The sequence below is a fragment of the Nomia melanderi genome, chromosome 5, assembly GCF_051020985.1.
Source record: "Nomia melanderi isolate GNS246 chromosome 5, iyNomMela1, whole genome shotgun sequence".
Taxonomy (NCBI): Eukaryota; Metazoa; Arthropoda; class Insecta; order Hymenoptera; family Halictidae; genus Nomia; species Nomia melanderi.
The window spans coordinates 12,716,248-12,739,746 of NC_135003.1; the positions used below are offsets into that span (position 1 = coordinate 12,716,248).

The 23,499-nt window shown below is 38.3% G+C and overlaps 1 protein-coding gene across 10 annotated transcripts in view; it reads right to left on the reverse strand.

Annotated features, from left to right (window-relative positions):
• Nucleotides 1-23,499, reverse strand: part of LOC116425156 (Rap GTPase activating protein 1) — a 256,513-nt gene that overhangs the window by 81,263 nt on the left and 151,751 nt on the right. For all 10 annotated transcript variants that reach the window (XM_031972475.2, XM_031972483.2, XM_031972502.2 and 7 more), the window contains 2 exons: nt 13,389-13,491; nt 11,586-11,678 (listed from right to left, as the gene is read on the reverse strand). In XM_031972475.2, coding sequence (XP_031828335.1) covers nt 11,586-11,678; nt 13,389-13,491 — 196 coding nt within the window. The remainder of the gene's footprint in view (nt 1-11,585; nt 11,679-13,388; nt 13,492-23,499) is intronic.

Genomic DNA, 23,499 nt, shown 5'->3' on the forward strand with positions numbered 1-23,499 from the left:
AGTGCTTTCGATTTAATCCGTTACATAGTGAAGGTAACTTAAAATACCACTTTTATGAAAATGGTGCCATCAACCAATATACTTAGGTTTGTTATTTTAATTCGCTTGAATTTCATGCTCTTCTGCTTTTTATTCTTTTAACATTATTTTTCTCTTGGTCTCGAATTGATAGAAAGGTTAGAGTCAATGCAATGACATTGTCATTGACAATGTCCCATGCATTTATAAAGGATATTACATGGAAATATATTTCGTGGTAGTTATTTTGAATTCAATCAGTCTTAATATATCTCGAATAAAGACAATACTAAGAATAAGAATTTAGACAAAAGGTCTAATTCGTATACAGGACTTTACGTCAGCGGCACAGATTCCAGATATTCGTGAAAACAGATCACGAAGAGCGTCTACTTCCTTTTCATTTTCACATACAGAAATCGTTGAACAATTCGCCAAAGCTGTTCCAGTATTTCCAGTTCGCCTCGCGGTTCGTTTATTGAGTACGAAGTGTTTTATACGCTTTCTTCTCAGTGTTATTATAGAAACTGAAATTATTCTGTGCACAACGCTTTATGGTTCGTGACCGACTCGTCTGTTCTTGACAATTTAATCTTTGGGCTCAAATTCCTCGAGTTCCTTGCTTTGTACAATATTTCATTCGCAGATTAAACAAATGAAAAGTAATATCTTTTAATTGCAAGGTATTATAAGATATGCACTTATTTCTATTGAATTTCATATAATTATTAGTAATTGAACCTCATATTTTAATTTTACTTCTTGTAATACGCTAGTCGGAAATATAAAATTTCCAATTGAAAATACTGTATTTATTGATCAACTGTTTCAATTAATGCAATTAGTGCATTTTATAATTGGGAATTAAATAATTTTAAACCGTTTTGATTATAAAATGAATGTCCAAATTATTTGTGCGAACATCGATTTCGGTGTTTGAAAGAAAACTGTTCTTTACTTGCATTATAAATGTATTCAGCGATCAAGAAATAAAACAGAATTAAATCACGATTACCATCGATAATTACAAATGAATTCAACTTTTATTACAGGATTCGAAGTACGCAGCGAATCACATTAACGTTTTTCCATTCGAATTCTTGACGCTGCCAGGAAATAACGTTGGATATTTCAAAAAGACTATTGTTTAAAACTGTAAATATATTGTAATTTAATGTCGATTAATTTAAATCGATAATTTCATTTTTTTATTTCGATTAATTTAATTAAGCCCAACTTTAATTTCTTCGGCATTCTATGGTATCCATTAAGAACAGATTTTATAAGATAAAGTTATTATTTTATGCATAACAATTCCATGTTTATTGTTAAAATCCTGTTAGAGATTTCTCTAAATATTTCCCTTAATTTTCTTTTCGTTAGTCATTATCTTTAACTTATTAGATTATGCTGTAGCGTTTTCGCGTGAAACCCTTGACCACTCGAACCACATGAATTTTTCTATACGAGCGACGCAATCCCTCTAAAGGATACTTTTATTCAACAACCATCGACCGTGCAAGCTAAATTCTCCCCGCATTTTGGTTTCCCTCTCAATTACGACCGGATAAAAAGTTTCAAATTATTTTTAACGCAGGGGTCGTTAGTTCCTCATGTTCTCGTATAATTTAACGTAGTATTTCAAATACCTGTTTAAATCATGTATATACTATTATATTATATACGAACTATATTATACGTAATTACACGCGAATATTAAAATTTGTTCAAACATTTGAATCTCTCAATTGCATTTAACATTCCACTTATACTTAACCAAAATTTCTTATTTCGCAACAACTCATTTATTATTTTTAATTCACGCATTCGTTGAAGAACAAGATCATGAACGTTGAATCGAATTTAAAGTAAAGATAGTTCAGAATTTGGAAGAAAACAAGTATTAAACTGAAAGTTACTGTTATACCAATTAATTCCTCGCGATCCGACTTGTTTAATCAGAAACTTTACGATAACATTGAAATGAATAGTGTTAGGTGTGGAATTGTTTCTCTACCTATCAAGTTTACTGTAGGTTATTTGCTTGACCTAGTTTTGAGGGCTTGGCTGAAGAGAATGCTCAGTATCGAAGGGATTATTTCAAAACGTTTATTTTCTGTTAACTTCGCTATACCGCGGGAATTCACTTACGTTACGATTCATTTATAAAAAGTTACAAAGGTATATAACAAAATTCACAAAACAGAACATTTCTGTAATAAACACACGTTCCATTAACTAAACAGAAAACAATACTAAACACACAATAATCAAAAAGTAAGTTATCAGCTAAAAGTAGGTTCAGAACCATTCACATCGGAATTATAAAATACAAATATTAGATACCGAATAAAGACTAATAGAAAAATCATAATTTATTAAAGACAGCAATAATAGAGTGAATGCTCGTCGCAATAATTCCTGAAAACGGAGACGCAGCAATGAAAATTCTACAAAAGATTTATACCGCGTACCGTCCAGCGCCGACGTTCAAATTTCCAAAACGGTCGAGCTCCGTTCGATTTTCTTGCTGTGTTTTTTACCCGCAGAAACGAAAGGGAATCCAAACGATCTGAATGATCTAAACCAGAGTAATACCGATAAAACCATCGAGATCTTTTTCTTTTTCCACCGTCGGTTCCGTCCCGCTCGCTCCTGGCCATCGTGCAGTTCATTCCCATCGTCTAACGGATATCGAGGTGAATCAGATCATCACTCGATTTAACAACTCGCGGATAAAGGCGTTTTACTAAACACGCGCGAGTAGAAAAGACCTAATGGCGGAAAACAATTTCTTTTCTTAAGGGGGCGCAATTCAATTTTTTGCCGTCGCCATTAATTCTTTTTACGGACGAATCGAGCCGGGCGCACGGCTCAATTAGCAACGGAAAAAAATTGCGCGATTAAGAATTCATAACAGTAAAGAACGATGTTTATTACTAAGAATTAGAACGTCACGCATTTCCAAACATTACTCATGCGGGGTTAACAATCTTCGCGAGCCTCGGTTTAGTTTATATTAAGACCAGCCTTTGCTATTATAATTTATATTTCATCATTTATTGCGTTCCCTGTGCTCGTCCGTTTCGCAATTAAAACAGAAATTACATTACGTGGAACAAGGAATCGTATAAATACGTTTCTTTGCTCTATTCCTAGTCGGGGGTAGGTTTGAAGATAGCTTATTCTATCCCGCCGAGCCTCGCTCATTATTTTTATTCGCTGGCATTTCCTTAAATTGTTGTCTATTCTTCCTTCATCTCATCTTCTCTTTTATATGAGTAACTGTACACTATTCAAAAAATTTGATTACACTCGAAACGACACTATAAACTAAAGTAATTATTTTAAAGAATAAAGTAGATTTTATTATTACCAAGTTATCCTGTAGTTTTTTTTAAATACAATCAGTAGCTAGAGATTCCTTAATAGATTTTCCAATGACGACGCTGATTATAATCAAACCAGTCTTCTTCAAACGACGTAACAACTTTATTAAACTAATGTCTCAAACAAAAATTATTGTACTCTTTTTCAACACACTACTAACAAATCTATCAATAACGTTCTTCGTTCGAGTACCAAACCAAGAAGCAACATTCGTCTCCATAACGTTTCACGGACAAAAAAATAACATACCATATAACTCTTTACAGAGCCTTCCGTCTTCGCAACCAACCAAAGATGGCGAAGACAAAATCACTTTCCTGTTCCGTAACGTCCCCCCGGCTCTCTCGCAAAGGCAACAGGCCGAAAACTATATATAAGTACCAACAGAAGAGACAATGCAAGAACTTAAACAGGAGATCAAAGAAAGGTAGGAACGCTGTCTTTGTACGAGGACATTTGTCCAGTCGGTGCAACCTGCAGTCACGAAAATGAAATTAGCTCTTATGCCGGCGGTAAGGATCGGGTACGGGCGCTTCCGTTAACCGTACCGGCGAGACGAATTCTTTCGTGTCTGAAGGCAACGACAGGTGGAGGAAGGTGAAACCCAAGAGGAAACAGGCTGTCATGGCGGAGGAAGACTGCCAGGAGAGCGGATGTCATTTCGTGGTCGACTTATTTCGCTGCCGGTAGGCAGTCAGGTACCCGAGGCTTCCCATTCCTTTGTGTGTCCACCTCTTTCATTATTTTACCCAACTTCCTGCGTCCGAAAACGATGCTACTCCGCCATAAGCCTCTCACCATGGCTGTGACCTCACTGCCAGTCTTCCACCTTGTCTCATGGACGCACAGAATACATCGCGACTTCTTTGACAACGTTAACTTCGTTCCCAACTTTAAGCATTTGGCTGGTGAGCTAGACTTTCGGGTGATCCGGTTTCCTTCGTAGACGATGATATTTCGTATGGAGCTAAGTATTTGATCTAGTAACTCTGTTAACCCCTCGTGGACGAATGTCGACATTTCGGCGAGATTTTCATGTTTGGAACGGTACGTGCAAACGAATGGTTGAATTACTCGAATAGCAAGAGAGTATGTAGTTTCCTTTTTTTATTGTTTAAGGAATCGATATATGATTTAGCTTCAGCTGACGAAGGTTTCGTGTATTTCAAAGAATCTTCGGTCGCCAAGGGTTGAGACTTGGAAATTCTTTGAAGTATTATTTTCGTTAAACGACGCTGTGATTGTGAAAATACGTTGAAATTGTTTTGAAGTATTTTTAAGGAATATAATTCGTGAATTAATTCAGAGTTTAAGGGGATAAAACCTGTGAAATTTTGTGATAAATGATACTTTAGTTCGCTGGAGAGTTTCAATGCAACGAAGTTTCTTTTTCCGTATGTTCTTACGATATTCAGTTTGAACGTATAACTCTGGAGTGTTTCAGAGGAGTTCGAAATGTTGGCAGTGTTACAATCTTTGAAATAGGATACCTCTCGTATATTTGGAAACAGCACTTGACAGTTTACACGCGTTTCTCTTAAAAAGATATTTTCTGAGATGGCAGTTACTATAATTTCATAATATCAATGGTCCAATTTGTCCAATTTAAATGTCGACTAAAACCAATATTTGCGAAGTTCGAATTTTTTCAAGTTCAAAATTGAAGGATCCTAGTAAAACTTCAATCTTCTCCAGATGTTGCATTTCTCCACTTGCACTGCTTCAGACAACAGCTACACTTAAGAAAATTAAGAATCTCTCTGTTTTTTTCTTCGTTTCGATGTATGGCAACGACTAATGTACCGGTCGCCACGCAGAGAACGTTTGTTCAGGCACGCTGCCAAAACAGCTATAGCTTTCGACAGAATCATTATTTCCGCACGAAAAAATTACTACATCTTTTCCAAACATTGATAAATAAATTCGCGGAGTTTCAAACTCACAAATTGAAAATTTCTATTGAAAAGAAAAAATAATTGAGAACACCACTTAACCCCCATGTTTCATTCAAAAGTAACAAACAAAGATCTTCGCATGAAACAATGCCAAAAAATCCAATTAATGAAGCCAGTATATAACCACACTAAAATCTATATAATAATACAACCAATTCACTTAAACATTCGTATAACAAAGAATTGCTAAAGGTCAAACACAGTGCGCAAGGGTTGCACGATCGTGCCTTAAATCACGCGCTCCAAGCAACAGACGACGATTAAACTAAATTCCTGTGCAAACTCCTGGATCACGAGTTTCCAGTTCATTTCCGCGAAGCATTAAAATATCGCGTTGGCAATAACAAATAGTAAACAAGCACATGGCGCGACTTGTTTAACTTGCAGGAGTTAGCTCGTTCTGTACAGGACAATAGATCGTTCTGAAAAGAATCGGACTATGTCGCAGTGAAAATTTCATCGGCCGGACTGGATAGATATTGATATCGGATTCCATTCTTTTTCTTCTCCCTCTTACATCGCGCAGTTTAAAATCCGAGATAACGGGCAGCTGCGAGCAGTTTGAATTACTATCGGGTTGAGGCAACGCGTGGAATCACACGTATCTGTCGGTGCACAGATATTTTTTCCTGGGAACGTTTTGAACGGGTGTCGACGGTTCACTTTCTCCTCGCTAACCTGGCATAATTATTTACAGAGATTCCTGCTGCTGCTTCTTTCTCTTGGAACACAGAATTTTGTGCTCCATCGTGCACGAACGTTTATCTTAACAAAGATAATTGGATTCGGTCTTTCTAACCCTCGTCCGTCTCTAGATTTTTAACTTAGTACTTCGTCAACCGAAAAAGACTATAACTGCAACCTTTTTCATTAACTTTAATCGAACTCGACAGATTTGATTAAAAATTGTGTTTCACAAGAGCAAGAGAGGTATTTAATAAATTACGAGTATCCCTAGTTCAAAGTTTACTAAACAAAATTGCAATGCTTGGAAAAGTGATCTCGATTGATGGAAAAGTAGAACGAAATATTGATTTATAGATACAATGAAATACAATGGTTTGATGAGAAGGTAAATCGTTGAGTTTTTTAATTCTTTGTGTAGAATTATGACTGAGATTGAAATAAAGGTGTAATATTACGGTTTGCTTAGTAAAACATATCGAAATGTGAAAGGTACCATCGGTTCTGAAATATATATATATTTGATCAAATATATGTATATTCACCACTTATTGACACAAAGCTGTCGCCGGTTGTAGAACAGGGACTCTTTGTTATACTGATACTGAGACCAGCTTTGCCACCGAAATACTGAATGGGCGTGAACACAAAATTCGGTTCCGTGTATCAGATTTCCAAGGTTCACGTTATCGGCCAGATAAATTTATCACCGCTACAAAATGTATCGAATCATTTGAAAAGTATTTTCCGTGCTCCCAATCGATCTTCGTGTACAATAAATTGTCACACTGTCCAGAATTCAATGTAACAAAAATTCAATCTCAAGTACACCGAACTTGTTATATCACAGTTAATCGAAACCCAAATTTTCAACAATTTTCAATAATGTACAATAACAGTACAGTAACAGAGGATAACAATAAAATTAACAACAACAAAACAAAATTCTCAAAAATCCAAAGATACCGTAGTAGCTCAAAATACAAAGTCGCGTTTCAAACAACAGCAGCGTGGAAACGCATTCAAATTTTTCTTAATCACACTTTCCTTCCAACGATATCTACCACAAAACAAATTACAGAACGTCGGCAGTAGTCTCGCATTTTTTCTTCTAATCTAAATTGAAGTTTATCGTCGTCCGAAAATAAACTCGTCCGGTATGTGCTGCGCAAAAGAAAACAAAAAAAAGAGAAAACAATGCAACAAGCATCATCAGAGTACATTCAGCTTTTAACACGAGAATTATGGTACCCCTCCAAATGTTTTATTTCCCCATTTCGTAATTATTAATATCTTAAAAGCGTTCAATACCCGAAATACTCTTCAAAATATATAGTTTTTTAAAAAATGCATTGTTACAATCTATATGAAAATGAAATGTTAATCCTAACAAGTGCTCGGCAGTTCTGATGTTAACCATAATAATACTTTTTCCGTGGCGGAGATAACGATTTCGTAATGCGCCGAAAGCGTAACGAAATATTCCAAATATATAGTTTCATTTCAATACTATAACGAACATCCGAAAAAGTCGAGAGAAATGAATTGTTACATTCTGTATGGGAATGAAATGTTAATTCTAACGAGTGCTCGGCAGTTCTGATGTTAACCATAGTAATACTTTTTCCGTGGCGGAGATAACGATTTCGTAACGCACTGAAAGCGTAACGATGTCAAGTTCGACTTCGGCTACAAGCTGGTTTCGGGGTCATTCCCACGTGGGAACAGGAGGGGGGGCCACAATAACCCGTTGTGTACCGTGAACGTCGTCAAACACGAATCTACGATCTTCACGGGCAACGAGCAGGGCCAGAAATCTGAAAATCTTCCCGGGCGTTCGGTTAAAGTCGCGCCATCGCGACCGATCGTGGTGGTTCAACCGGCACTTCCGGCGCGCGTACCTGCACGGCCGGAAACGCGCTTCTCCCCCTCACATCCTGAGGATCGCATGTGCACCTCGTTTTACCAATAACGCCGGCCCGCATTTCCAACTTTTATCCGCCACCTGAATCGACAATAGTGGAGGAGAAGACAAAGGGAATCCGTAGCCCGTGCGTTGTCTTCGAATTGCGGATTCTTCGAATGCGCGAGATGTTTGAACATTTCTCTTTTTTCAGTATCACCGTTGAAAGTACTGTAATTTAGACGATTTTCTTGGTAATATTATCAGTTGATTTGTATGATTTTAATTTGGAGCTTCGTTCGTGAGACATATTTTCGTTAAACGTCACGAGAATCTTGAACGTTTTATGCATGACTTGTTCCCTCGTAGCAAAGGTAAATAGGAACAATTATCAATTATTTGGCATCGGAATTCTTAAATTACACTATTGTTAAGTTATTTTTATTATTAAATATCTTTAGTCGGTAGCAGTCGTCTTGCATATTGTAATGTTTGCCGAGCAGTTCAGAAGTGTCGGTCATCGGAGACCGACACGGCGTTTAACGCGTTAAAAAGTATACATTGAAGCTATTGTATATCTGAAAATAAAATTACAAGCTACAAGAGTGAACGGTTATGTACTACTCGTGAATACATTTGCTTTTAATTGGCATCGTAAAAATTTTGATGAACGGAGCAATCGTCCTGCAATTTGATGCATAAGCGAAAGAAACATTCTATCATAATACACGCTTTTGAACACGCTTTAATACATCCTAACCGTATCTAATGTTTACAAACAATGTTCATCAATATGATGTAGAATAAATTTTGCATCGTTGTAAAACAACAAAATGAATATGTACACATTTGCTAAAATGACCAACGGAAATCAACTGGAAGGACATATGTTCATATGACATTTTTTACTTGTTTTGGGCAGATTTCTGTTAAAGTACTGACATATATTCATGAATCACTCTGCATATAATATATAAATTTGTAATTTTGCACTTTGTAAATTCTGGTCTATATTTTACACATGGTAAAACATAAGTGGTGAAAAAATACCGGGCTAGCTATATCGCTCACAACTGGAAAAGTAGATCCCCTACTATTCGACAGAACGTATACGTTTACCGACAGTCACTGAGTTACCCTTACCTACCGGCCTTACCAACAGTCAACGAATGGAAAATCTACTATATCGATAAATAGAAGATTCCTGATCTACCAAACGGATTTCCGGAACATCTGGAAGAACGAGATAAAACGTTCGCGAATCCCAGTTTCTCACGATGTCACCAACACGTGTTGGACACATGATAACGGATGTTGCATTTGGACACCAGATGCAAAAGCTACAGAAGCAGGATAGGATGTACCGAACATTTTTGTGACAAGCGAATTTCACAGACACACCTTGTGTCTCGCAAATGCTTGCAAAAGTTCTCATATCAATCTACAGAATTTTCTCCGCAACGCAAACGAGAATATTTCACTTGAAACATTTATATCTGCTGAACGTAGCGCAATAATTCATGAATACAAATATATAATTACATTAATTCCTTGCACTCGAAAGTTTTTTGCTAGAAATATCCAACAGTCTTTAATAAAATATAGACAATGCACGTTGCGACCAATGTAAATAATTTAATCGATAAATTAAGGGACAAAAGTATTTTACTTTGATATTTCACATAATGATGCGTTATGCAAAGTTTAGTATTAACCCTTAGCACTTCAGGTTGTTTTGTAATCTATCAGCAACTGAAACTAATTTTTATAGTGTTCCTAGCGAATTTTATTTTCCTTCTTAGTACAAAATTTGGATGTCTGGAAAATCGAATAATTTTAGGGTAGCTTCTTTAAGATTGATTAAAATATTTAATATTATAACTGGTGCAATATTGGAGCCTACAGAGTTCAAAGGGTTAAACATCAAACATTATAATTCTACTGTATCAAACCCAGTGGTGACTGAGAGTCACCTTCCGAGTGCAAAGAATTAATATAAATAAATAATCAATAGATGCAAAATAAACATTTCAAATACACGATCGTATGAATAACCTTTCCATAACATTAAAAATCTTCATATCGTTCAAACGACTTCCTTTAAAATCAATGAACTGTCGTTACCGTTCTAAGAGAAGAATACGAAAAGCCATTTTTCATGATTCTTGTCAACATCCTGTTTTCCACGCCACAAACGATACCCAATTCTCCGACTTCTACCCTCTGACTCATTGGTCATGTATGAGTAACCCTGAAGTATCCGTCGACAAACGATTCGCGATTCCGCCGAGTCATGGTGATCATCAGAAAAATTTGCCGGCCTCGTCGACGAGGAGAAACATCGATGAACTAATTGATCACCGCGAGACGAAAGGATGACAGGAGGATGAATGGTCACCGCAACTGTACACTTTCGGCTGCTCCGAACCCCAAACTCGGGGCAGTTTAGCACGTGACTGGCGCGATTCTCCCTCGGGCAACCGGTGCGGTGAACCGAAAACTTTATAGACACTATACCGCAGTGACAGACAAAGCGAGCGATAGCGATTGAAATTCAAGCGGTCTGTGACCAAATGATTCGTCCTGAAGCTTTTTGCTACTCGCACCGTGGACGATGGCGTTCATTTATCTTCGAGTCATTTGTGGCGGACAGATTGGGATTCTGGTTCCGCGGGATCCCTACCGGTTCCACTGAATGCGTAAACGAGAATCGAGCCTGTCTATTAAACGATTTCGAAAGCGCAATAAAATTCTAAGTGCTAGATCCTTGTACCCTTTAAGCGACATCTGTTCTTGCCACTGTGATTCACAATTGACGAGATCATTCAGTTACAATTGAATGGCGGGTTAACAGTTGGACCGTGGAGATTTTTTAAACTTTGCCCCTTGCCCTATGATTTCTTTCGTAACTGTGCTCGATAGAAACTTTATCGCTAATAATTTAGTAGAAATAGAAAAGAGTTTGATGCTTATTCCGTGTCTTCACCCTAAAGGTTCAAGATTAGATGAGTAATATTTCATTTGTATGAAAAATGAATAACATTTAGTTTCCTCGGTTGAAAACTTTCATCGCGGATCTGACTCGACCTCGCAACCTTGAGCGAATTATAAACGATTTTCAATTTACTCGCGAAGACTTCGCTCACTTTCCATTTACATCGTCCCGTCTTTTAACCCGTAGCGTCGAAATATAAATTTAGAAGAGCGGTTTATTCGAACGCGTACAGATTCGCCGTAGATCAAGTTCTATGGCCAATATAATGCCGTTTTACGCGCAACGCTCTGTATTCTTCAATAAAAGCTTACAGCAAACAAACAAAAAGTGGAAGCTGTTTATACGCGAATCGTGTTCGCTCGTACGAGGGGAAAAAACGGTTTAACGCGAGCGTGGGAGGCGGTATGGAGATATAAATTGTCGTTAATTTTGATGATGATTTTACGAGGTCGTCATCCGGCCACCGCAGTAAACACGAGAAATTCTATCCAGCCGTTCTGACGGGGCGAGATGATATCTAGAGTGCATACGGGTGCCGGTATCGTGTTATAACCTTAATTGTATTCCTTCTACCCCTTCAAGCTTTCAGAAAGTATTGGTTTCGTTCTGTGCAACGGGCACATCTGAATGCGGCACTCACCTGCGAGAAGTATGGCGGAAGGACGCATCGTTGATCGTCGAGACGCGAACTCTGCACCCTTTCCAGCAGTTCGAACAGATCTTGCGTCGTGCTCTGGAACAAAACCCTTTAATGAATGCAATTATTCGAGCAATACCATCGGCTAAGAGGATTTCATCTTTCCAACTGGAATTATGTCTTTCGTGCGTTTTCAAGCTTCCGAACTTCACTCGAGTCCCGAAGTTACGGCATTAAATAAAGCTCTTGGTACCGGCTTGAAACTAAATGGCACGAATATCTGTTAATTCGGTTTTTCACTTTTCTGGAGAAATAGATACCATCAGTCTTTGAACGGTGTTTGACGGTTAGTATGGATATAAATTTATGATAAACATAGGATCTTTTTTAATAGATTGTAAATGAGAAACTTTGATGAAAATGAATAAAAATTATAATTCGGGGGGTTAGAAATATATTATTCCTTTGACAAGATATAGACGCGGAGGCACTTTTATTGTTTATGATTACTTTGTTTATTTACGTTGCTACTGCGTTGGTGCACGAAATTATTACACTGAATGTGTATCTTTTAAAGAATATTTTTTTACATTTTTTAAAATGAAACTTTGATGAAAATAAATATATAAAAATTATAATTCAGAGGGTTAGGCATATATTATTTTGTATTGTATATAATTATTTTGTTTATTTACATTGCTGCTACGATGGTGTACGAAATTATTACACTGAATGTGTATCTTTTAAAGGATATTTGCTAAAATGGAATTTTACCAAATTCACACGAGACGACTCTGAATTTAGTACGAGTTTAATATGTTTGTGGAGGCAGGCGAATTTTATTCAATTATCATATAATTCCTGGATTTACAACAGCGTGATCTTTCGCCGTTGATACAATATTAAAACCGGTGTGCCGTGAAATTAGAAGGACCGCGCGTATCACGTTTTAATGTCGGACTACAAATATGAAATTTCGATTTTCTGTCTCTCGCTCAGATTTTATGAATAGCGAGCTACTGAAATGATCACAAAAAGGGCGAGTAGAAACGTCTTTTCATAAATGGAATGTCATACCGGGAGACAGCACTGTATTTGCCCGGACCAGCGAAAATGATTCGAGAAATGAAAAGAAACGTCCGCATCGCATATCTCTCATTTAATTATTCCAATTATGGGCAACGTAACATATCTCGTAAATACTATCGCGCATTTATTAAGTACGGAATAACATAGAATTCGTTGGAAAATAAATCTCACAGAGAAACGCGGGAGCAATACGAAGTGATAAAATATTTTCAACAGTTCTATTACTTTCCATCACATTCTACCCGTGGTATTGTTATTTTTATTAAATTCTTGCAACATTGGAAGCGCCGTGAATATTCATACGAATTTCACCACTGCTTCTTTCTTCAAATGAGAAATAAAAGTCGAAGGTTCACGAGATTGACGAAGAAATCATTCAATTTGTACGTTCTCAGTGCAGAATATTCGTGCAATTTTCGAGACTTAATAACAGGTAATATTGGCCCCGTTCGGTGCATAATTCCTTTCAAATCAATGGTATTGTTTTATGACGGTATGCCTAATCATACGGTGCATGTTGTAACCGTCGGTTTTCCACGTATAAAATGGAGACTGTAATTACGGAAGCAGATGTTATTAAGAGATTCCGGGGAAGCAAAAATTCAAGAGAACAAGATACAGGAAACAGTTAGGTATACATGGTACGTGTAATCGTAAGTAGCGTTTTTTTTCCCAGATATTTTAGAGTGACTATGAAATAATTATGTTCGTTCTTACTTTGATTTTTTCCGGGTTACCTCCGACATCTTGTCTATCGTCTTCCACCGCATTACGCCGGGGTTCTGACTCGCAGTACACCGACTGTTCGAGTTGTTGCCTCCTGCAAGAAGAAAAGACCTTCGTCAAAGACAGTTCTTAATCTTAGAATATCAAACATTATTTCAAGGGACGTAGAAATATTAACCTGCAGCGGGGAACCACGAAATTAATATTACACGGATTAATCAATTTCTGAGAATATTCAAATTAATTTTCATTCGTGAAATTCATCGAAACCATATCAGTGAAATAGGAACTATTATAATTATTCTAATGTTTGGATCGAATGAATATTAATAACAAACAGTTTTATCTCAGTTCGATTGAGAACCAACATCATATGCTTGTTAAAATTTCATCTGCAATTTGAAATATGACTTCATCCAAACTGTATAACGTTCGCTAATTGTTTCATTCAAATTATATAATATTCACTAACTATATCACACGATCTATGCAACGTGTACTATTTCCATACCAAAACAACCGAATGTTTAACACAATACATCCTTAAAAATTGTAACAATGGATTTTCTTCGGTTTCTTCATACATTCATTGTATCGAAGTGACACTATCAAACATAATTATTTAATGGTAATAAATGAATATATATTTTTCGAGTCATTCTAGACATTTCACGCATCTAAAATATCAACAGTCGCGAAATAAGAAAATCGAGAAGCTTCGTTTTACAGTTGTTCCAGTGTTAAACAGCATTCGAAAGCATCGAATCAAACGTTCGAAATATTCTTTGGTGCAATTGTAGCGAGCTTGAGACGGGAGCTATGCTATTTCAGCCGCAGCCCGTCATTTCTTATCGTAGTCTATCGAGCAGTTCAAGGAATAGACCGTCCGTGGCAGATGGGCCGGAACATCGGAGTCGTTAAAGACTTTCCTCGGCGTTCACGAGAAACGTGAAGATTGCCTAATTCGAGACTTCCCCCCTACGAAGACTGGACTGTCTGAAACAAATGTGCATCTGGCAGCAGCTGCTGACTTTTCGACCGACGCGACGATGACGATCGTATCACGCCGTTTGATTTTTCTTTTCGTGCGCCTCACGCTGCCAACATTGGCTAAACATTTTATGTCTATATACAGGGCGTGCCGTGCGACGGCTGGCGTAAAAGGGACAGGGGCAAATGAGGAAGGGATGATTCTATCGCGAGAAATATACGTCAAAAGTATAGGGCAGTTGTTTGTCATTTGAAGCTTGTTTTTCGGAGAAATTAATACGTAGGATTCAGGGAGCATCTGGTTTGAGAAGAACTGAAAAATAATGTGGAAAGGTTGCATAGGTTGCATTTGAGATGAGAAGTTTAATGAAAGGTTAAATCTTTATGGACATTGAAATTGTTATTTTGATACTTAGGAGATTATATAGGTTACTTTCGAGATAAATAGAATTTGAATGAAAGGTTGAATTTTTATCAATGTTAAAATTGTTATTTTAATATTTAGAATATTATATTGGTTATTTTCGAGATAAAAGAGAAGTTCAATGAAGGATTAAATCTTCGTCGGTATTAAAATTATTTTAAAATTTAGAAATAATTACTGTACAAGATAATCAGTCTAAAAAATAATATTCATCAAACTACCCTTAGAAACGAAAAAGATTAAACGTGTTCCTTCAGGTCATAGAATATTATTGGCAAAATGCATGGAAATCTTATAGATTCGATCGAACGCAGCTGGTGCCGCGAGATTGAAATAAACATTCTTAGTAATTTATTTTTCTCGTGTCCCTCGAGCGTAAACACATTTGCAAAATGGGTCAAGAGGGCCCGAATTTACGGTACGACGCGGTTATTGGTCATTTCCCGAGAGCAAAAAGTCATGGGAATAATCGAGCGGATACATTCTCGATTCGTGCGACTCATTCAGCCGGCGGATTCGGTTGCTTTCCATTCGATTACGATCGACCCAGTCGGATTCTGTCGTTCGATCGATCCTTCACAGACACGTCGCGTCGCCGGTATTTCGTAACGCGGCCACGAGAAATAAAGGAAGATCCGTCCTTTCCACCGTGGAGCAACAGGGCTGACGTGACAGCAATTTATATAATCCTATATCAGAGTGCGGCTCCTTCGAGAAAGATTATGCGGGACGACGTTGCAGTTTTTTTCATTCCTCTCGTCAAAAGGGGACTTTCACCGTAACCGTCGAACGTATTTTCAGTATTATGCAAAAAAATGTAAATGTTTGAAAAATCTCGTGCCAGACGATTCCAATCGAATATCAGATGTCGTCGCCGTAACCTTTGCTTATTATAGACGTAAATTTCACTCTTAACTTTCGTTTCCAACGATAACTCGAAGATCGTATCATCACAGTTCTCTTATGCCGAGGTACATTCGACTTTAATCCAGTCACTACGTTGTGCTCAATTTTCCTTATATCCAATTGCGATTATAATTTCAACAACTGTATCACTTGTATAAATTATAATTACAGTTTTAGTGATCCTCAGAGGGTCAGAAATTAAGTGGAATTATCAATGATTCTTACTTATGTCACTAACTATTCTCATCACTAATCTTTTTATTACAATTTGCTCTTAAGCAACTTGCAGTTATCGGCGACCACCGTGCAAGTAAACGTGTGAACCCCTTATTCCATCGATTCACTTTACTATCAACAATTTATCGAACAAAGAGGAAAATTCTAAGTACATTCTACGTCGACGTTCGCTCCACAGTATAACTATAGCTACCAGAAGAACAATATTCAATTTGAATTCGACGGAATTCAATAATACGTATCTTTGCTAAATTCTCTTCAAAATCTTCACGCAGTCGCAAGGCGAGGGGTCAGAAAGCTTCAGCTTGCCACGTGTTACGAAATTTGTCAAAGTTCCTCGGAGCGATCGGTTATCGGCGGCCGATTTCCACGAAGAATTCAGCGATTCAATAACAACGCGGGCACGCAGCCTAGCGCGATCGCCGGTTGCGAAAGAAGGTCGCGGACCGAACGAGAAAGCGGCCGGCCAGCCGGTCTGCCTCGACAAGGCAAATCGGCGAGCTTCTAAAACGAACTGCAATCTTTCTGCGGCTGGCATTTATCGTCGTATCTGTCGATAATCGCGCATTCCTCTTCGTCAAGCGCCATAAAGGAGCGACGCCGCGTGTGGCGCGACCAGGCGGTTGGTGTCGCGGGGTGTCGCGCCATAGCTGGCACACGGTGCGCCGCACGCGGCGGAAAAAAAAGTAAACTACGGGGACGGGACGCGTTCCGGTAGTTATTTCATCGCAATAGAAATACCTAGAGGATACCTGCGCGCGGAACGAGAGGAGCGTTTGTTTAAAGCAAAATTGAATCAACCGTGGAAATTGTCAGGGGAAAGGAAATTCTCGGGAGCGAACTTTCATTGTTCCTTATCGGGGGAAACGCGAGAGGAGAGTTGACGATGAAGTAAGTTATGGAGTGCCGAAGTCTGCTGTATTAGAAGAATAAATTGGAATTCAGTGTGTTTGGGTAGGAAGAGAAGGGATTTTTAGTTATCACGTGAAAATTCTAATATTGTTTTAGTACGAAGACTGGATTGCGAGGCTCGCTGTATTTGAATTGGTAATTGGTTTAACGAATGCATAGACAATTTAATGAGATAAATGAGCAGAGGAAAGTTAGGAGACATTTTGTTAGACGTGATGTTGTGTAAGTTCTCCGAGGTTCTTTCGAACGCTTATAAAAGGAGTTCACCGGATGTTGAATTAGTTTGGGAACAGTAATGGCTGGAAGTTGCGAGATTCTGGCAGCTTATAAAGGGAATTCGGTGTAGCTAGCAAACTAACGTCAAAGTTCCTAAACACCACGAAGGATGAATATTGATAACTTTCTTTTTATTAATCGTTGTCGAATATTGCTTGTGTACTCCTGTTAGCTGTTTTAATTAAAAACTTCGTTACGTGATTTAATTTGCCGTGTTCCCTTGGAGTTCTTTTGATCACAGTGGCTAAGGAGTTTGTCGATTATTACATTAATATCGCGTCGTATCGTACCGTTTAAGATAACAATTGTTTCACAACTACGTAAGCAACAGTTAATTGGATGTTCCGAGCACTCAGGGAGATTGCAACGAGATTATAGGAAGAAGCATCGGTATCAATCTTCTCGCGCCAGAGCAAACAGCGATGTTTGCGAAGCACCGTGAACGATTTTCTGGGAATAGTGATCAATCTTCTGATAAAAATCTGCGGTTAACCCTGATACGCCGGCAACCTTTTACGTTTACTTCTATTTCAGACGATTCTCGAGGAAAAGTGCGCGCAGTCTACACACTACGAACATTATTGTACGCGTAACATTTCTTCCTCGACCGATTCATACTTTCAACTGCGGAAATCATTTTTAAAAGATACATTCTGACGACGAAAAAGATTAATTTTTGATTCTTCATTTATATAATATTATATCAACACTTCTTTTACAACTACTTCCAGAAATATACACACAGAAATTGAAACATAAAAATTGAATATTCCCAGGCATATTTATTAAATTCAGTTTCGAAACTGTATCAACCCCATTCTATGGGCTAGGAGTTAAACCAGGATGAAAATACATTAACAAACCTACTTTATAATATACCATACTTCAAAAACCCTAATTCCCAAAGAATATTTCTCATATTTAGTTTCCCAAAGAATATTCAACAAACGTTCACAAAAAAGATTCAGAAGACACAAACATTTCCTAAAACCCTGAAGATCCTAGAAGCATCAATGTTGCACAGGAAAATGTCACCGTGCTCGCTATTTCCGCAAAGCTACGGAAGCGTGCGCTTAGCGGTCGCCAATAGGAGCAGCACGCTTCACGAGAGTGGGCGCGAAAAACGAAAAGAAAATGGCGGCGTGGCGGACTTCCTCGGCGAGCGAGCGAACGTGCGCGAAAAATGTTTCGCGGTTGTACGGCGATGATGACTTAATTTCAGAAATTATCCGACGCGCGATACCCATCACGACATAATGCGCCGCGTATCCTATCGATGCCGAGGAGTTAGCTGTCGGCAATTAGCCTGGAATTACGGAGCACCGGTTATACGCTCTCGCGGGACGGATGAGCTCCGGACCACGATGCGGACGCAACGGTCGCGTTCCCCGGGCTGCGGCCTCGTCTCGTTCGACTTGTTGCCTGCGACATCGATCAGAACGGGCCAGCTGTAATAACAGTCGTTAACCGGATAGTAAAACTAATCAAAATGCGACACGGGATACAGTTACGCTCGGCGCTCGTCGATTTAAACCGATCGCTGCCAGTGTATCGACTGATGTACGCAGTGAACGCGGAAAAGTGTTCGTTAACTTGTAGAACGGTCGAACACGAAGAACAGGAACGACGAAGAGGAGACGTAGATAGACGTGGGTGGAGAAACGGATTTTTTCAAGTTGCAAACTATTTGACCTCTTGTTGGATATTGATAGAGACTCGAGGAGATGATTGGAAATAGTGAGGTAAACATCGATACTTTTGAGATCGAATAGAATAGCATTTTTCTGTTATGAATTGTCACGCTTTGAGGTGAATGTCGGTATAGGTGGATTGGAAATTCTTTGTAGCTGGTGGATCATTACGAAGTAATTCTATTGAGCGCAGTTACGAAAGAAATCAGGGGGCGACGGGTTTAAGAGAGGATCGAAGTGATTTTCTTGCTGAGCTATTGTAGTATGGAAACTAATGAAACAAACAGAGTTACGAAATAGTGTTATAATTACTGAGATTGTTGTAATATTAGCTCTCCCGCGATATATAATTATAAGGGAATCGAGAAATATAATGTACTGTTATTATAGGGAACTGTAATTATTATAATCCTCGGGTTTAAAATGGAAAGACGGATAACCTATTACTTTCACATGAAAACTTGTTTATTACTTTGAAAACATTTGTTTTCGATCCTATATTCATTACAACTTTTTATCGTAACTTAGCGAGCAACTTCTTCGTAATAATAGCTATTATTATAAAGCGTCGCGCTTATGATAATCCTTGCGTATAAAGTGACAAGACAGATAACCCGTTACTTTGGTATAAAAAGCTGTTTATTACTTTAAAAGTACTAATCTTCTCAGCCGTACTCATTAGAATTTGTTATCGTCGTTAGGAAACGCCAAGAACTTGCGAACGCTGTTTCGCATTCACCCTGTATATCTTGGCTACGATTGTCTCCCGCCATTGTATCCACGCGTCCGGCACCAAAAGGATTTTCCGTTTTCAGCAACAAGTAGCCAACCCGCGTTCGTAAATATTCCGGAGTTATGCAGCCGGTGACAAGAGGTACGAGTTGTGCCGAGCGACGATAAACACGCTCGCTGACCTGAATAACTACGATTTTTGTGGATTCGACAGTCCCGGGATAACTTAAACTCCGCTGATTATTGCGTTGAATTCCTTTTTTAGAATTTATGCCCATGGACACGGCGGTATCGGCCGCTTAATAGTTCGATTTTATGTTGGTTCCAGTATACCCGCCTCTCTCATTAATGCTGTTTTGATTGTGCGCCGCGCGAAATTGTTCTAGGTATTTATCGGCCTGCGCGCGGACTGTATGAATTGTTAACGTGTTGCAACCGGGACTGCGAACACGAAGTTCGGACCGTTTGCATTGGATTTCGTCGAATGTTTCTAACTGCGCGAATGACTCTTGCGGAAGAAACAGTCATTTTTGAGTCACCGGTTAATCGACATTCGCATAGGCTTTTGTCTTTCATATTAAACTAATCCTCTACCCTTTTCAATTAATTCTCTCTCGATTTTTGGTAATCATATGGTTCTACACGCATTCCAAGTAGAAAGTAAATTTAGAAAACTATAGTATTAAATATATTTCGATATATCTGGTGAACGCTGATCGTCTCCTAAAATTCTCTTCCAAGAAAGCGCAAGCATCATTATATTCGTAACGCTTCCCTTTTTTAATTAACCGATTCACATCCCGGGCTATCATTATATTTCATTAAGGCTTAGTTAAGTTATGTTAGCTGTTAGTTAGGCGTGGAATTAACCGCACTGGCGTCTGAGCGACTCATTGACTGCAAAAGAATGTTACTCTCGCGAAGGCTGACCGTCTCCTAAAATTCTCTTACAAGAAAGCACGAGCATCGTCGTGTTCGTAACGCTTCCCTTTTTTAATTAACCGATTCACATCCTGGGCTATCATCGTATTTCGTCCATGTTTGTGGAATTCTGCCCTATAGAAGGTCAGAAATACCTCATAATCTCCGATTAATGCGGCGTATAATTCCGAAGAAGCTGGTCGGCGCACAGAAATAATTGATACATTCGGCCCGCGCGAAGGCAATTTGTTAATTTCCAAATGGCACGGAATCTCAAGGAGCCCGGGCCCCGTTATCGTACTGCCTATCGATAATCACGCATTCCTTTTCCACCGCTACCGTAAATAACCAGTCGGTGGCCGTGCACGGCAAACGCGGCATTTCGTGCTACTATGTTGTACAGTTGTAAATTGAATTATAGCGGACTAAATATTCAGCCTTATCTCGGCCCGATTCTCAGATCAGCCAAACGAGAGTCGCTTTGCGTCACTGATACACCGATATACACTGAACCGTGAAGTTTCTGGATTTTTATCGAGCCGCACTGCCTTCATTTTTTCCCCCGACTGTAATAAGACAAGCGATAGACGGTTTAGAAGTCGATTAACTATTATTCCAGTGCGTCCCGTTTCTATTTCTTCATTCTTCTTTGTGTGTGTACCATCTTCTTCGTTATCTATTTGATTTCATTCTTATTTATCCTTGTTTCTTTTTTCAATTCGAATCGTGCGACTGTTGTATTATAAAACAATGTTCGACGGAATATTTCTTTTACGAGAAAAGTCAATATCGTTAGAAAGTTATTTTTATATCATTTCAAATATTAAAACTTACAAAAAGTTTCATTTAGAAATTGCTTAAGGTTCTTTACATTACAACTGATTGAAAGTAACAATTTCAAATACTCTTTAAGATGTCTTTCCACCGATCAAAAAGGGAACAATTTCATTTGCGAGTTGTTTGAGCTACTTTTATATCACAAGTATCTAAAGAAACACAACAATTTCGCTTATTCGCCGTTTAATCACAAATTACTCGCTATCAAATTGCATATTAGATAATTTTCCTGCACGCTCGCGACACGAGCAACATATTCCGAATACTTTACGACCGAGCAAGCTCGAGAAACTCTTTCTTCAGTCTATATATCTAGAGTTAATCACGGCCGACGAAGAAACGCAGAAAGAGGGGGGAGGGGGGGGGGGGGGGCACAGAGCGAACGAAATACAACAACGTTTGAAAAAGCACGCGCGATGCGCCGGTTTGTTCCCATAGGAAACGGGTTTCTACGGGAGCCGGCGCGGCGCACGTGCAGCCGTCTCGTGAAATAAAAGGACGGGTTCAATTAAACGAGTTAATTTAATAAGCGCCCATGACGAAGCGGACAAGTAGCTCGGCTGGACGCTTCGGGAACGAACTGAAAGAAAATTAACGCACGCCACGCTGAACTTCCTAATAGATTTCTCATTTTCCAGCCGTATTTCTGGATTATAGTTCGTGCCGCGACGCACGCTCCGTCACGCCCCAAACGCGAGTTCTTCGACGAGAATTCTGTAAAATCGATCGAAACCCAAACGATTTTATTCCATTATTAACATTAGAACTACCCATCGCGTCAACTGACTTTTGAGAATTTCTTTGTAGAAGCTGCAAGCGTGGATTCATTAAGATTTGAATTGGTTTACGTTGCAGTTTAAGTATTGCTTAATCAGCTTCTTTAGTTATTTCTCAAAAAGCTATTCGCACCTTTTCAGTGATTACGAAACGATATCGAGGAATGGGTCATTTTGAGCCATCTGGTAGTTCTAGTGTTAAAATCGGCTTTTTATTCATTCCTTTATTGATTCATTGATTCCTGGATTTAGAATATCGCGTTGGTCTCGTGACGAAAGTTTTAAAGTGAGTTTAAGGAGACGAAGTGTTATTTATTTGTTTTAAGTATAAATTAAATATTATCTTTCTGTTGTCGATATTATAACTAAACCGCGAATATTTATAAAAATCTCGATTTTTACCTTGTTTCGCAAAAATCGAACCAATGATTTTTTTAACAATCAGAGAATCGGAAGACGATGATAGAAGTAACGTAAGAATGCTGTTTATTTTCACGAATAAGTAATTCCGTTGAATTTTTCTAAACGCATGAAAATCCGCAGTTTAATCACGGTGTAGGGAAGAAACGGCGGAATGCAGTATGAAAGAAGTAGTATGCGCATAAGTGCACGTCCTAACTATTAATGGAGCCGTGGCGGGAAGAAAGTGTACGCCGAAGAAAAGAGAAATAACAAATTCGACGAGCTTCATGGTACAATTATTCCATTACGAAAGTCAATCCGTGAGAATTTTTAATTTACCCGATGGTTTTGTTCCGGTTTTCCTTCGGCGTCGAGAGAGTGAAAGAAGGGAGAATTATCTCGAACACGTGAACGTCTATTTGCCATTTGTACACTCGACAACGAGTCATTTCGATGATGGATTGCAGAGCGTCCTCACGCGCTTTCTCTTTCCACTTATTTCACATTTTTCACGATGCGAACGATTTTTCATGCGTTTCTCTTTGTTTGTCACGCGATCCATCACGGCGCAACAACACTTTGATCATGATTGTGGGATCTTAGATTATTAATTAAACCGATCATGTACATACTTCGAGGTACATTAATTCGTAACATTTGAAATATAGACGTAATTTAACATTTCTATAACGTTCCTATAATTTCGTGATTCTCCAAATCTTCGATAGTTCAATATTTTTAACAAATTATACATGATTTACGTATATAAATAAAAACTCACTGAAACGAAGAATTACGATAAAATTACAATAATGCGAGTATTTAGAGTGAATGCTTGTAAAGTAATTCTTATCCTGACGTTTATACAATTTTCGAAGAAAATAAATATAAAGTTTGTTCAGTGGAGTTTAATTTCTTTCCCTAATTGTTGATCTGTATTTAAATAAAATTCTATCTGAAATTGTTTTATAATCGTCCGCCGCTTATATGCGGGCGTT